We start from the raw sequence: 14,540 nt of genomic DNA, 5'->3' as shown, positions 1-14,540 counted from the left end.
CAAAATAGGTTTCTGTATGTTTTTCGTTGTATGTATGTATTGATGTACGTAAATCGGCGTACAATGCCCTAAATGTTGTTGTAGGTCTGGTAAAAGTCTGTTCCAATTCCGGTATATTCTTATATGCCCTAATTACTGCAGCAATTAATATATCTTCTCCCATAAATCCGGAACCTAATACTCGCTGGTATAGTTGTATTCGTTCCGTTAGTGTCCGTAAGATATCCTGTAAGTCCTTGCCTATATTTTCTTTTTGGTTTCTAATTGCTGTAAATGTAATTGTTGACCATTCGTTGAAATATGCCTGTTTGGCAATATTTGACTCAAATTCTTACTTAACTGCATTGTACATTTGCCCGAAAGTCGACTTTAATCGTATATGCCTTCGAACCTATCTCTATGCCTCGCCTGTAAATACCTTTTTAAAAACTGCATAATACTGGTTTAGCTATATCCCCGCCTCTTTACATATTTCCTGAAACTGTTCAACTGTATCGTCCAATATATGATATAGTTCTCCCGAATACATATATTCTTGTTTCCACGACTTTAAAAATTCCCGGTAATTCTTAGCATTAACTAATGCATTCCCTCCTCGATATATCTGTAGTACTTGTGGTACTGGGTCTATATTTTCTGTGGTTATAGTATTTTCTGGAATTGTATTTTGTTAAATTGTAGTATTTGCTGGATTTGTTGGAATTATATTATTTACCGTATTTGTTGGAATTGTAGTATCTGCTGTTCGGAATCGGTACGATGTATTGTATTGTGTTTTCTCGGTCGGTCGTATAGTATTGTACTGTATGTTATCGGTCGGTCGTACGGTATCGTATTGTGTATTATCGGTTGGTCGTACGGTATTGTATTGTGTGTTATCGGTTGGTCGTACGGTATCGTATTGTGTATTCCTTAAATCGGGGGTTCGTGGTACTATACTGTTAGCTGAGTTACTTACTGTATTACGAATTGGATTATTAACAATAATAGTCGATAAATCTTGGTTATTGCTGTTATTAATTGTTTTATTAATAACGTTCCTAAAAGAATGGTGAGCAATCTATAAGACAACCCTCTAGATCTGTAGTATTCCATTCCAATAATTCTGTACTTTTAATTACCTGTACTAGCTAACGTAATATACCTGCGCGCATTGTGCCTGTATATATACCGTTATAGCGTAAGGCATTTCGGAGTAGTTTTCTTACCGTAATATGTAGGCTATCGAATATATCTATAGTCTAGTCCTTGAAATCTGTCTGGAAATCTATATATGCTACCTCTGTTGATAGTTTCTTGTTCCGTCGGTAACTTGCAATAGCTCGAATAGCATAGGTATTTAAAAATAGTATTAATGCATCCTTGTTAGGGATTAAGTCAATATCGATGTATTCGGCCTTTAGTAGCTTTGCTATTGTCTAATCGCAATCTGCACCCTCCAAAACGTATACCATTATTCTTTCCTGGTCTTCTGGTGTTGACCGTTGGTATTTGTTATGGTATCGGGCTTAGCCCGATATAGGAGAACGGAGGGAACCAAGGGACCCACTAGGAGGAACGCACACAACTAGGAGCCCTAGCTGTTAAGTAGTTTTCCCTCCTTCAAGTCTTTTAATAAACATCATTGGGAGTCCTAGAGCAGTTGCCTAGCGACTCCGTAACAGTATTCACTTGATGCGTCCATTGTATTTATTGTTTTTATTATTTATATTTGTTTTTAATTGTTTTTTTGTATTGTAGTTTTATTCTGACTTGTTGTACTGGTACTGTAGCGAGTGGGGAAGTGGGTTACGTATCCTTGTTGGAAGCGTACACTTATTGCGGGTTGTGCAGTATGACGTATTTCGGTGCAGGGTAATCGGAGGCAATGACGTACGGTCGTACTGGGATTGTTGGTTTTTGTGTAATATGACACTCCTAGAAATCTAGTAAATAGGTCTCTAGGCATAAGGTAAATATATCTAATGGCCTGAGGTATAGACGAAAAGATAGTCTTTATCTTGTTGTAGCAATTAAACTCTAGGTATTAGGCCCGTCTGCTGAATTTACGAACGGATACCCGGTGAATCTGACCCTTTTAGTCGCGTACTGCTACCAGGCTTCTATGGTAGGAAACGGGTAGTAGTATCGTAATCCTCTTCAAGCCTTACCAATCTACACTGTTCTTTATATACAGTACTAATTAGTGTTGGTTCGGTTCTGGGGAAAACTAGTAACAAGAGATCTCTTTTAATGGATTCAATTTGGTACGAAAGGAGGGAAAAGAGGCTGCCCCTAAGCGGCTACTTTTATCCTCTCTGTGATCGTGCCCCACACGATCACGTGATCCTAGTCTACTATTGGCCACTATATACATACAACACACACAATTAATAGTCCGATCAATAATCTTAATTGGTCGACCGAGTACAACTTGCACAAGACGTACAATAGTTGTGTATTATATGTATATAGTGGCCAATGGTAGACTAGGATCACGTAATCGTGTGGGGCACGATTACAGAGAGGATAAAAGTGGCCGCTTAGGGGCAGCCTCTTTTCCCTCCTTTCGTACCAAATTGAATCCAGTAAAAGAGATCTCTTGTTACTAGTTTCCCCCAGAACCGAACCAACAATAGTAGTAAATTATTTGGCAGTAGTACTGCTATTAGTCGTACCAAGTCGGAGCGAGGAGAAGTTGCATTGTAAATATAATTCGTCAACTCGATATACTACTTGTACATACAGTACTGTAGTATTATATTGGCGGATAGTAGTACTGCCACTAGGTATTGCAAGTAGCAACACACATAGGATAGTATCCTATTTGGGTAGTCTTACTAGTATAAATACCAGTATTTTTAACAACAGTATTTGCTTCTAAGAAGTTAGACTGGAAGTGGTCTTATCGAGTTACTAATAGTAACCACAACTATCCTATGTCTCTTGACCTATTAGCCTACGATATCTATCGCAGGCGTACATTACAACAACAACAAATACAGCAGGATATTTCTATAAGTAGGAGTACTACTACTCGCCAAGTAGATTTAGTTCTTCGCGAACAATCAGATACATCACATATATATTTCCAAACGCGAGATATTTATAACGATCGCCAACGTATACGTTAGAAAATGCTAAATGGTATGACCAGTTCATAACGATTTATACGCCTATTGCAAAAAGACAATATTAAACATTATATAAATATTGAGAAAGATAATCGTATTATTGGTATATTCTGGACATACGCATGGTGTGAGAAAATGTAGAAATGTTTTCCAGAGGTTTTTGGTCTTAATAATACATATTGTTAAAATACTAGTACTTATACTAGTAAGACTACCCAAATAGGATACTATCCTATTGTTGCTACTACTAGTAGTAACTGCTAGGAGTACTACTACTAGCAAATATACTATACTATACTGCGAGTATAAGTAAGTATAAAGAGTTGACTAATAGTATACAACATACTATTTCTCCGAACTACGACACGGAGCGACCGGCGGCAGTACTACTACCGACCAACCCACTACTACAATACGACTTGTATACGTAGTAGCCATTCGACCACTGGAGCCAATTGATTGGAACAACAATTGCCTCTCTCCCAATCGCTACTAGCTATTGCCAGCCTACAGTACTACTACGGGTCATTCAATTATTGCGTGACGGAAACAGCTGTCCAACCACTGTGTAACGGAAACAGCTATCCAATCATTACGAAAACAGCAATCAACCCATTGGATAACGGAAACAGTGATAAATCCATGGCACGACGGATACGGTATATCCAGCCGTTGCATGACGGAAACGGCTGATATCTGGACCTACAAGGTACTACTCTGTAGACATAAATAGCCGCACTTTTCTTGCACTTTCGTTAGAAGAATAATCGTATTCGTTTGTACAATTTGGTACTACCGTGTGCAATCTTGCCTAGTTACTAACTGGCACCCCTTTTGCTATTACTAACAGCGTGATTATGCTCTGGTCCGTGCGATACACTTCCACTACCCCCTCCTCTTGCGCACCCAAATTGCAAGACATATAAAACAAACCGATTTAATATGTTCTTGTTTCAAGTTGTTGGAATTAGCGACCAGCAAACTCTTGCTAACTTTGCTTTTGGCCTAATAAATACAGAAAAGGAAGAAGGCTATCAATAGCTATGTAATCAATTTAATAGCCTTCGTCAGCAAATTGGTGCTACTAAACCTTTGGTATCTATTACCGATAAAGAGCATGCTTTAAAGAATGCTTTAGATAGGACATTTCCATTTACACAACAGCAACTTTGTACATTTCATATAAATACAAATATCAGGGCACGGATTAGAGTACTGTGGTCAGGGCCGGAAAATAATAGTAGCGGCCCGGCTAGTCACAATGGCTCCGGTAGTCACAGTAGCGGCCCCGGCAGTTACAGCAGTCCCGGCAGTCACAGCAGCTGCCCGGCTAGTCACAGCGGCCCCAGCAGTCACAGCAGTCCCGGTATTTATAGCAGCGGCCCGGCTATTCACAACGGCTCCGGCAGTTACAGCGGTCCCAGCAGTCATAGCGGCGGCCCGGCTAGTTACAGTGGCTCCGGCAGTTACAGCAGCGGCCCGGCTAGTCACAGCGGCCCCGGTAGTCACAGCAGCGGCCTGGCTAGTTACAACGGCCCCGGTAGTCACAGCAGTCCCGGCAGTTACAGTAATAGGAAGAGCCTACCTCGTTCCATAATATCTAAGTTTTCCTTAGGTTCTATAATTTCTATAGAAGGTTTATTAAGAACTACTTAGGAATTATAGTACCCCTATATATACTACTTAAAGGAAGCGAAAACAGAAAAAAGCTAGGGAAGGCCTGCCTAGACATAAAAGAATAAGCAGCTTTCTATAAACTAAGGATATATTTAGTAAGGTACTTGTAAGGCGCGCCATAGGCGTGGAGGCCTTATAAGCGAATGTGAGGTGCAGTACCCGCACTAAGTACGGATACTGGCGGATCTTTTGACAGTTTGGCTATTTGGTCCAACGGTTAACTGGTCTATTGTCCATATAGGCACACCTCCCCATATGTGTTACATTATCTATCGAAAATCCCGATTCCGTTGGGTATACATCCGACGTAATAAGGAAGGACCAACAATTTACTAGGCTATACAGAACTTCTTCCAAAGCCTAAAAAAAACTATAGCCGTTACCCAAAAAGGCTAGTTTATGATGGAGGACCTAAAATCAATTGTTACACTATACGTTGCTTTATTCAATAGGAGCATACGTCTCAACAAATGAAATAGCCTTGATTTCTACAAAAGAGATTCCGGCTATAGTGGCCTTTTTCTAGTAAGCGTTTTCCTTACTGTAGGCCTGCTCAGATACAGTGTTCTTCCTGCTTAGATACAGTGGCCTCTGGTAAGAAGCGTTGCGCCTCTTGTGAGTTTGCTCGGACTAAACCTAATCCGAGCTCCTATGTAATATATAATCGTATAATTAGTGTAATACACCCCCTATTATGACTACAGATGAAGTCGGTAATAATACCAACTCAGTAAATTTTTAGTGTTTTGTCCCGTGCAGTTATTACCTATCGAATTGCGCGTTCAATACCTATTGTTCGAACGCTTGAATAGGTCAGGCTACTCGTATTGTGTACGCAATGATGTTAACGTAACCAAATCGACCGATTTATTGGGTGAATTCGGTTCGTTCCAATTGTTTAGTGAATTCAATAGATCCTACTGCTTCGATTAAATGATTTGAGCAGCCTATTGTTATCCCAGGAGCTCAGAGTATGAGAGGGAAGGCTGTTTCTCTGCTATCTTGAGCTTCCGTTCCTCTTGATCATCATTATTATTATGCCGCCTTCTTTGTTAGACGCCGAGGGTGAGACCCCTCCAATTGAATCCTTGGCCGGCCAGGCTCAGGCACTTGCTACAGGCGTATGTACTGCTCTATCCAGCTTTCTGTTGCCTTGTTGTATGCTCTAACTTGTTATAGTTCGCAATTTACAACTATCAATCCGAGCCTGACGAAATTCCTCTTGGTCGTACATACCCTGCGCCTGATCCCGTACCTGCCCCAGTTACTCCGCCGCCTCTACCTCCAAAGAAGCAGAAGTCAAAGGCAGTAGCCGCTCCTAGCAAGCAGCCTAAGGTTATGTTGGGTGCTCCTTTCGATCCTCCCTGCCTCAATTGCTTGCGCTTTGCGATTTCGGGCAAGGGAGCTTTCGAACGCTCTCGCGAGAGCGTTGGGCGCAGCCAACAATGCGTAGCTTGCTGTGCTGGCGGCTATAAATGTTACCCTTTATAAGTGTATAACCTGTACTTAATGAGATTGGCTGTGGCTAATGAGCTTGGCTAATATTGTTTATGTACTTATTGTAGGCCTCCCCCCGTGGAGCTTTTTGTGGCTAAACTTCTTAATGCTCTTAAAGGAGGCAATAAGAAGGTTTACGAGCTTTTGCCCCTATATTCTTGTACTTGTTTCTAATTACTTTGCAGACAGAGAAGCGCTGCAAGGATGCTGCTAAGCTTACTTTGGAGCTGTATAATAACGAAGAGGTTAACTGGTTTACTAGATCCAAGCGGGAGAGGGCTGAGAAGCTTGCTCTTTTGCATGAACCGTTGGACTTTTTCTTTAAATAAATAGAGTTAGTAGCTTAGTACTACTTTCTCTACTTGGGGTAAGTATAAAGAGGCTGTATTCTTTGCGCTTTCTTCTTGTACTGTCCCTATAATCCCTTGTAAGCTGTCTTCCATATTAAGCAGTACTCTAAAATGCTTAAACCGCTGTTTGGTAAGTATTTTTGTTAGTCTGTTAGCCGGTATCTGACTTGTAGGTAATAGGATACTATAAAGGAGCCTTTCTGAGCTTCCTGCTGTAACTATATGTTCTGTATATCTATATGTTGCAGATGTGTACTCATTCGCATGCTCTCTTCTATAACTGGTGGGATTGTTTACTAGTTATTACATAGTATATCCCAATCCGGCTTATTAGTCTGAAACTGTATATCTTTAAATAGCCGTTGGAGGGCTATTGTTTCTTTTGCGCATTGCTCTAATGCAAGCAACTCTACCTCCGTTGTCGAAGTTGTTAAGGTTGCCTGGCGGGTTGCTTTCCAAATAACTGGTCCACTAAAGAGTATAATTAAGTATCCTTGCGAGGATCTTCGCGTATCCTCACTATCCGCAAATAAAGCATCCGATGCTATAAATAAGGCTTAGGTCTTGGAGGTACCGCTATATTTTAAAACGAGCGTCCGTGTAGTATATAGGTAGCGTAGCATGAGATATCGAAGCGTATACGACATTGCTTTGCCTTCGCAAGGTTCTGCTTCACTGATGCAACTTCTCGATTACCTCAACCAAGCACGTGTATTGGACGCCATCGGATCACCCGTCAACTTTACCCTGTCCAGCAGGGCCGTCTCTCAGGGCTCTGAGGATACGGCCGATCGATACAGAGGAGGAAACGTTGGTCGGTTGGCAAAACTCCTTCGGGCTGATGTTCGCATAGGGCTCGACTATGGTGACAGACTACATCTGTAACTGGTTTGGAGGCGAAGCGGTCTCGTTACGAATTGCCGAGCAGGCAGGTGGTGATTATGCCATTCACTTTCGAGCATCAGGATACGCCGCCATCAAAGTGAACGAGACATATACGGGCGGCGAGGTTCGACAATACGGCAACCTCTCCTTTAGCCGCATCTTTCAGGCTTCTCACCATACACACCAGGATCAGCCCGAGACGGCGTTTCAGATCTTTACGCGCATCGCCATGGGCAAATCCATCTCGACGGGGAAATCTGTGGCCTTGCATTCCTTCAACACCACGGGACCCTTGAAATCGACAAAAAAAGACTCGCTACCGACAATGCCGCGTCCGACTTGCTACATCCGGGCGCACCGGTACTCTTGTGATCCGGACATCTGGTCGTTGGGATTAGATGGAGGGAGTATTGTCATCAACGACAACCTATACGAAAAGTTTGAGGACTGGCCCCTGGCTGCCCGGCAACCGAGGGCAGCGGCGAACTCCAGTGTCGCGAAATGGAAGCCGAACCTACGACGGTCAATCCTCACGGCCATGACGGTGTGCTGGGCAGCGTTCATGTAGCCAAAACCATGTCGCGTACATAATGTCACGCGAACGGTGGATAGGTAGGGCACTCAAGCTGATGACAGTGCAACGGACAAACGTCCAGATGGGCCGTCTAGCTTCCTAGAGGACATATTTCCTCCCATGACTGTGTTGAATTGTTGAACGAGAACCAGGGACTGCACTCCACTCTCCTCGGACGGGTCAACGGCAACCTCGTTGACTGATCTGCGAGGCCGACACACAACGCAAGCTGCGCCCGTCCATAAAGGGTCTCTGGCACAGGCACGGCTCTCTGGCACAGGCACGGCTTGCTGTACCGACGCAGCGTGGGGCCGAGCCACGGTGCTGACGGCAAGTTCACGGCTAGCTAGAAGGACATGAAAGTGATGGGGCTGCTTGAATCATAGCTGCTTGAATCATAGCTGCTCCGGGAACCAAGTCTAAGAAGATTACATACATGTACACGCTCACGCACCGACAGCAGGTGGACATCTGCGAGATGGCTCCTACTACAGGTCAATGTCGACGGCAATCATGTTCCTCGACATGAAGCCGGTGACGAAGAGGCGCCCCCGGCGGAGGCCGCCCTCGTCGGCAGGGTCCAGGGCGACGAGGACGGCGCTGCTGCCGGTGCGAATCCTGCTGCCGTCATCCTCGAACAGGAGCGTCTTGTTCCACTCGTGGCCTCCCGTCGACGACGCCTTCCACACCATGACGCCGTCCTTGGCGACGCCATCTCGGCTGTGGGCGAGCAGATCGACGGCCCTCGACAGGCCGCAGAGGACGAAGCCGCTGGCGTCGTAGGTGGCGTTGGCGTACGGGTCACGGAAGTAGCTCGGGTTGTCGACCATGGAGTCGAACTCGACCGACTCGCTCACGCGGATAGTGTGCCTGTCGATGGTGCCGACGTGCATCAGGCCGCTGCAGCAGCCGATGACGGCCACCTCCTGAGGACCGCGGCCGCGGCCGATGCCGTTGTTGTTGTGGAGGCCCTCGAGGGCGATGGAGGCGCCGACGCCCTCGTCGTCGGACGAGCCGGCGCCCTCGTACTGGACGTAGACGGTGTTGGACCACTTGGCGCCCCAGAACATGTCCTCGACGCGCCTCATGAAGCCTTCCCTGTAGTGGTGGTCGTTGGTGACGAAGAAGGACGTCGGCGTCAGCGCGAGGATGTCGTTGGGCGTCGTGATGAGCGAGTGCGAGACGGTGCGGATGTGGCGGACCGAGTCGGTGCCGATGAGGTAGTGGAAGACCTCGACGACCGAACGGCTCTTGGGCGCGCCCTCGACGTGCTTGGCGTAGTGCTCGTCGTTGGGCACGTGGTTGACGGCGAAGATCCAGACGGCCTCGCCGAGGGGCCGGTCCGAGTCTTCAAGGACGTCGATGCCGTGCGTGACGAAGGGCTTGTCGAAGTTCTGCAGCGGCAGCGACTTGACGTGCATGGTCTGGACGGGGCGAGGCAAGGGTCAGCCGAGGCCGGCGACGACGAGCGGTGGCGCCCAAGAGGACGGACGTACCTTGGGATCGATGACCTTGAAGGACCCGCGGGACGTCGAGGCCGCCTTGGCGTCGTCGAAGAGGCACAGGGGCGGGAACCAGGAGTGCCTCGACACGCCGCCCGACTCGCTCTCGCAGGCGGTGAAGAGCAGGCCGCTGGGTTCGTGGTAGTGGAGGTCCTCGCAGTGCCTCGTGTCGCCGAGGACGGTGAAGCTGCCGTCGTCGGCGATGGTCGAGTTGGCGAAGCGGCGGAAGATGCCAAACACCACCGCCGTCCGCTGGATGGCCGGGCCGAGGAGGAAGGCGAGAAAGGCGGCGACCAGCAGGGCAACGACGGGGCCGCCGGCGAATGCACGACGTTCGGCCATTGCGTACCGGGTCTACATGCAGAAGCTGCAGGGGCAGTCGGATGCAGCAGGCGAGATTTCGATGCGTCGAGTCGAGGGTTGATGGAAAAGGATGATGCGTTGTTCCACGAGCGAAGCAGACGAGGGCAAGGGGGGATGGAGGCTCGATTTAGGGGCTTCGGGCGACGAACCGTGGGCGCTGCAGTGGGCACTAACGCCAGAAGCAGGCAACCGGCCATTGGAACCAGCAGGTCGCCGCTGCGAACCCGCTGAAAGGCCACGCTGCGCGAGCGATTGTGGCGTGCAATATAGGGAGCTTAGGGGCGCCTCGAAGCCTAAAGACGCCAACAGACGCTAACCATGGCCCGCCGTTCAGCGTATCATCCCACTGGAGGACCGACCACGAGCGCACCGGACCGTCTGTTGGCCCCACATGGAAGCTTGCCGACGAACCCTCACAGGCGGCACCAAACTGTCTTGGGAACGTCCATCCGTCGTCTTCACACCACCATCACCACCACCATCACCACCACCATCACCTATCACCACCACCATCACCATCACCACCACCATCGTCATCATCATCAACATCATGATGGGGAAAAAAACCCAAAAATGAGGTTCGCATCTTGTGGTCCCCTAGCACCCCAGCTACTCATCATTGCAGGCGAGTGGATGAACACACATCATTCTCTCTGTCGCTGCCTCGTCACCGCCTAGAGTTTCCGTGGCTCGTCACCACCACGCCATCATAATCATCACCATCATGATCGAAAAAACTACAAAAAACGAGGTTCGAATATCTTGGATCCTAGCACGCCAGCCGCTCAATTATTGCAGACGAGTTGATAGACTTTCACGGTTCTTGCAGTTTCTGTCTCGTCACTGCCTGCCATTTCCGTGGCTCGTCACCACCTCGATCAACACCACCACCACCACCGCCATCGTCATCACCACCATGTAAAAAAATGACAAAAAAAGAGGCTTTCAGATTCTGTTCCCCTAGTGCCGCGGCTGCTCAATTATTGCAGGCGAGTTGATGAACGAGCACCGTTCCACCAGTTGCTTTCTCGTCACCACCGCACCATCGTGACACCACCATGTTCATCACCACCATGGTCAAAAAAAAATGACAAAAAAAGAGGCTTTCAGATTATGGTCCCCTACTGCCGCGGCTGCTCAATTATTGCAGGCGAGTTGATGAACAAACACCGTTCCACCAGTTGCTTTCTCGTCACCACCACACCATCGTGACGCCACCATGTTCGTCATCACCATGGTCGAAAAACATGACAAAAGATGAGGTTCGCATCCCTTGGACCTTAGTGTCCCAGCTGCTCAATCATTTCAGACGAGTTGATAAACGCACACCATTCTCGCAGTTCTGTCTCGTCCCTGCTTGCCATTTCCATGGCTCGTCACCAGCACGCAATCAACACCACGACCAACTCCATCGTCATCACCACCATCACGATGCAAAAAAGTGACGAAAAATGAGGCTTGCAGATTTTGGTCTCCTAGTGCCCCGGCTGCTCAATTCTTGGAGGCGAGTTGATGAACGAGCACCGTTCCACCAGTTGCTTTCTCGTCACCACCACACCATCATGACCACCACCATCATGTTCATCACCATCATGTTCATCACCATCATGGTGGAAAAAAACCACAAAAATGAGGATTGCATACCTCGGTCCCTAGTGTCCCAGCTGCTCAATCTTTCCCGACAAGTTGATCAGGGCACACCGTTCTCGCCGTTTCTGTCTCGTCCCTGCTTGCCATTTCCACGGCTCGTAACCACCAGCAATCAACATCACGACCAACACCATCGTCATCACTACCATCATGATGCAAAACCAGGACAAAAAAAAGATTAGGCCTGCAGATTTGGTCCCCTAGTACCCCGGCTGCTCAATTATTGCAAGCGAGTTGATGAACACGCACCGTTCTACCAGTTGCTGTCTCCTCACTGCTTGTAATTTCCATCGCTCGTTACCACCACCATCATCGTCTAACCCTAGGCAAAAAAACGAGGGTCGTATCTTTGGTCCCTAGTACCCCAGCTGCTCAATCATTGCCGGGAGTTGATGAACGCACGTCGGTCTCCCAGTTGCAGTCTCGCCATTGCTTGCATCGCTGGTCACTACCACTTCCATCATGATGGGAAACATTACCAAGAATGAGGTTCGAATCTCTTGGTACTCTGGTACCGCAGATGCTCAATTATTGCCGGCTAGTTTATAAGCGCATACCGTTTTCGCACTTGCATTTTCCATCGCTCGTCACCAACATCATCCTCCAAAACATGGCAAAAAATGAAGCTCGCATCTGTTGGTGCCCTAGTACGCGAGCTGCTCAATCATCGCAGGCGAGTTGATAAACGCACACCGTTCTCGCAGTTTCTGCCTCGTCACTGCTAGCGGAGACTGGTGGTCATCCAGCGCCCAACGCCCCTCGTGGGGACCTCCTGCGACGAAGAGAAACGCGTCCCCCGTTGCGGGATAAGCCTGCGCAAAGGCCTGAAACGTGTCGCGCCCTTTCGATCCCGGCATGCCCGTGCTGGCAAATGTCGACCATGATCTGGATCCCCTGTCCCGCAACTGATGGTCGGCCATGGTCGGGCGGAACGGGTATCCATTCAAATCATAGTGCGAGAGATTGCCGAATATGTAGGCAAACTCGGACGTGTGGATGGGACCGAGGCCGCTCTGGTTGTGCACCGCTGCGAGGAGCGGTTCCAACATCGTCTGGTTCCAGTCATAGAGGTAGACGTCGTTTCCCGCCGCCGCCATGCGCTCGCCGAACCAAATCGACGGGCAAACCATGAGGACGTCCCTGAAAATCCTCGCCGAGCGGTAGAACTCGCTCGACAACGCTCCCGCCTCGACTCGCGGAAAGTCCGAGACGGGGTAGAGCGAGAGGAGCCTGCGGAGGCTCGGCTCGTTGACGCCCTGGAGGTAGGCCGCCAGGAACCTTGCCGTGTCCTCGGCCGTGCGGATCTTTATGTCGGTAAAGAACGTCACGTCATCCTCGCACCAACCGAGCATGGTGGTGACGTGGGAAAACTGCGCCTCGCGTACAAGTCGAGAGGGAGCCGCGGGAAGGAAGTCGCCGTCGACGACCGGGAGCCAGATGTCGCCGATGTTGTGGGAGATGTCGCCCCTGTACGTGGCCAGGGACGCGTTCAGCAGAGTCTGCATGTCTAGGTCGCGGAGGCAGGCCATGGTCTCCTTCGCGTGCACGTCGTTGGAGCGGCAGCCGACGTGCTCGATGACGGCTCGCATGGCGGACGACGTAAAGTTGGCCGTGATGCCGGGTTCGAGCGCCTGGCTCTGGCATATGGCCCGGTGGAAAGGGGCTCGCTTGCGGCCGGCGTAGGCGACGATGTGCATACCGACGGCTAACCCTGAAAAGGCGTCAGCAGCCACGGACGACGAGGCGACGAGGGACGGAACCGAAGACACCTCCCGAGGACTGGCCGAATATCGTGACGCTGTCCGGGTTGCCTCCAAACGGGGCAATGTTGTCCCGCACCCATTCCATGGCGAGACGCTGGTCTCTCAATGCCGCATTTTCGGACCGTTCGGCGCGGAGCGCGTCGGACTGGGCAAAGCCAAAGACTGCCGTCGCCTTGGTTAGCGTCGCCGACGCCGACGGAGCCAACGATGACAAGGGGACGCACGGCCGAGGCGGTAGTTCATGGCCACGTGAATCACGGGCAACCCGTTTTGCACAGACTCGAGGACGAGGCCATCCGGCTGGATTGTTATTTCTTGGCTTTGGCCAGTCCAGAAGCTCCCGCCGTGAATGTAGACCATGACGGGCAGCCGATCCTGATGGCAGGTTCCCCTCGGTCGAGCGACATTCAAGGTGAGGCAATCTTCCGAGATGCTCGTCACGTTCGACAGAGAGATGGGTATCAGCCAGCCCCCAAGCTGCTGGGGACAGGCTGCACCGTGCGAAGTCGCCATGATGCGGTCACCGACGCGGGGAACATGCGGCCTCGGCGGCCTGAACCGATTTGGGCCGCCCGTGTCCAGACCGTAGGGTATACCGAGGAAAGCTTCGATGCCGTTCCGCCGCGTGCCATGATAGGTAATGTTACGTCGAGCATCCACGACGACGGGAGAGGCGAGCCCATGGACGCCGATGGACAGAAAACATCCGAATGCGAGCCACAGTAGCGGAGCCATGGCCACTCTGCGTGGTCAACACGAACTGGCACAAGGGCAGAAGAAATTCTACAGCAGAGCCTACAGGCAAGCAAAGTTCGGGATGAGGGGAACTTGTCGTAGTCTTGGTCATGCGTGCGTCATCGCAGCAAGGGACGAAAAAGACTTGGCCATTTGTCAGGGCCCGTTGATGACGAATTTACTCTTGTGCGACTTTGCAAACTTGAGACGGCGATTTCATCTCCAGCTCATCACATCTGCCTGGCATGATTGGCCGCCTCATCTTACACGACATGGCTGACGATGCTTGGCGCCATTTACACACAGCAATGACTCTCAGCTCACCTATTCGGGTACATGTCTCAGTATCCGAGCCGGCGCGTGTGTGACGGCTCCAGCAACTCGAGCAGGGCGGTACATGCAAACACCCGCGATGGCTTTCGGCTCACCAA

At 49.4% G+C, this 14,540-nt stretch overlaps 4 protein-coding genes across 4 annotated transcripts; 2 read left to right on the top strand and 2 right to left on the bottom strand.

The window, feature by feature from the left end:
- Positions 1-5,827: 5,827 nt before the first annotated feature.
- Positions 5,828-6,281, top strand: DCS_05941 (uncharacterized protein; the record flags this gene model as incomplete). The annotated part of the gene is made up of 2 exons (XM_040803240.1): positions 5,828-5,911; positions 5,970-6,281. The coding sequence occupies 2 exons, from the start codon at positions 5,828-5,830 to the stop codon at positions 6,279-6,281; spliced, it is 396 nt and encodes a 131-aa protein (XP_040653344.1).
- Positions 6,282-7,258: 977 nt separating this feature from the next.
- On the top strand, positions 7,259-8,090 carry DCS_05940 (uncharacterized protein; the record flags this gene model as incomplete). Its single annotated transcript, XM_040803239.1, has 2 exons — positions 7,259-7,451; positions 7,510-8,090. 2 exons carry the CDS (start codon positions 7,259-7,261, stop codon positions 8,088-8,090), a joined length of 774 nt encoding a protein of 257 aa, XP_040653343.1.
- A 494-nt stretch (positions 8,091-8,584) lies between these two features.
- Positions 8,585-9,940, bottom strand: DCS_05939 (serum paraoxonase/arylesterase family protein; the record flags this gene model as incomplete). The annotated part of the gene is made up of 2 exons (XM_040803238.1): positions 8,585-9,520; positions 9,593-9,940. The coding sequence occupies 2 exons, from the start codon at positions 9,938-9,940 to the stop codon at positions 8,585-8,587; spliced, it is 1,284 nt and encodes a 427-aa protein (XP_040653342.1).
- A 2,315-nt stretch (positions 9,941-12,255) lies between these two features.
- DCS_05938 (lipase) lies at positions 12,256-14,109 on the bottom strand (the record flags this gene model as incomplete). The annotated part of the gene is made up of 3 exons (XM_040803237.1): positions 12,256-13,322; positions 13,381-13,536; positions 13,599-14,109. 3 exons carry the CDS (start codon positions 14,107-14,109, stop codon positions 12,256-12,258), a joined length of 1,734 nt encoding a protein of 577 aa, XP_040653341.1.
- Between the last annotated feature and the right edge of the window lie 431 nt (positions 14,110-14,540).

Source organism: Drechmeria coniospora, chromosome 03 (assembly GCF_001625195.1).
Source record: "Drechmeria coniospora strain ARSEF 6962 chromosome 03, whole genome shotgun sequence".
Classification (NCBI taxonomy): domain Eukaryota; kingdom Fungi; phylum Ascomycota; class Sordariomycetes; order Hypocreales; family Ophiocordycipitaceae; genus Drechmeria; species Drechmeria coniospora.
The sequence above is the reverse complement of the archived record's forward strand: the minus strand, read 5'-3'. Positions and strand labels throughout refer to the sequence as shown.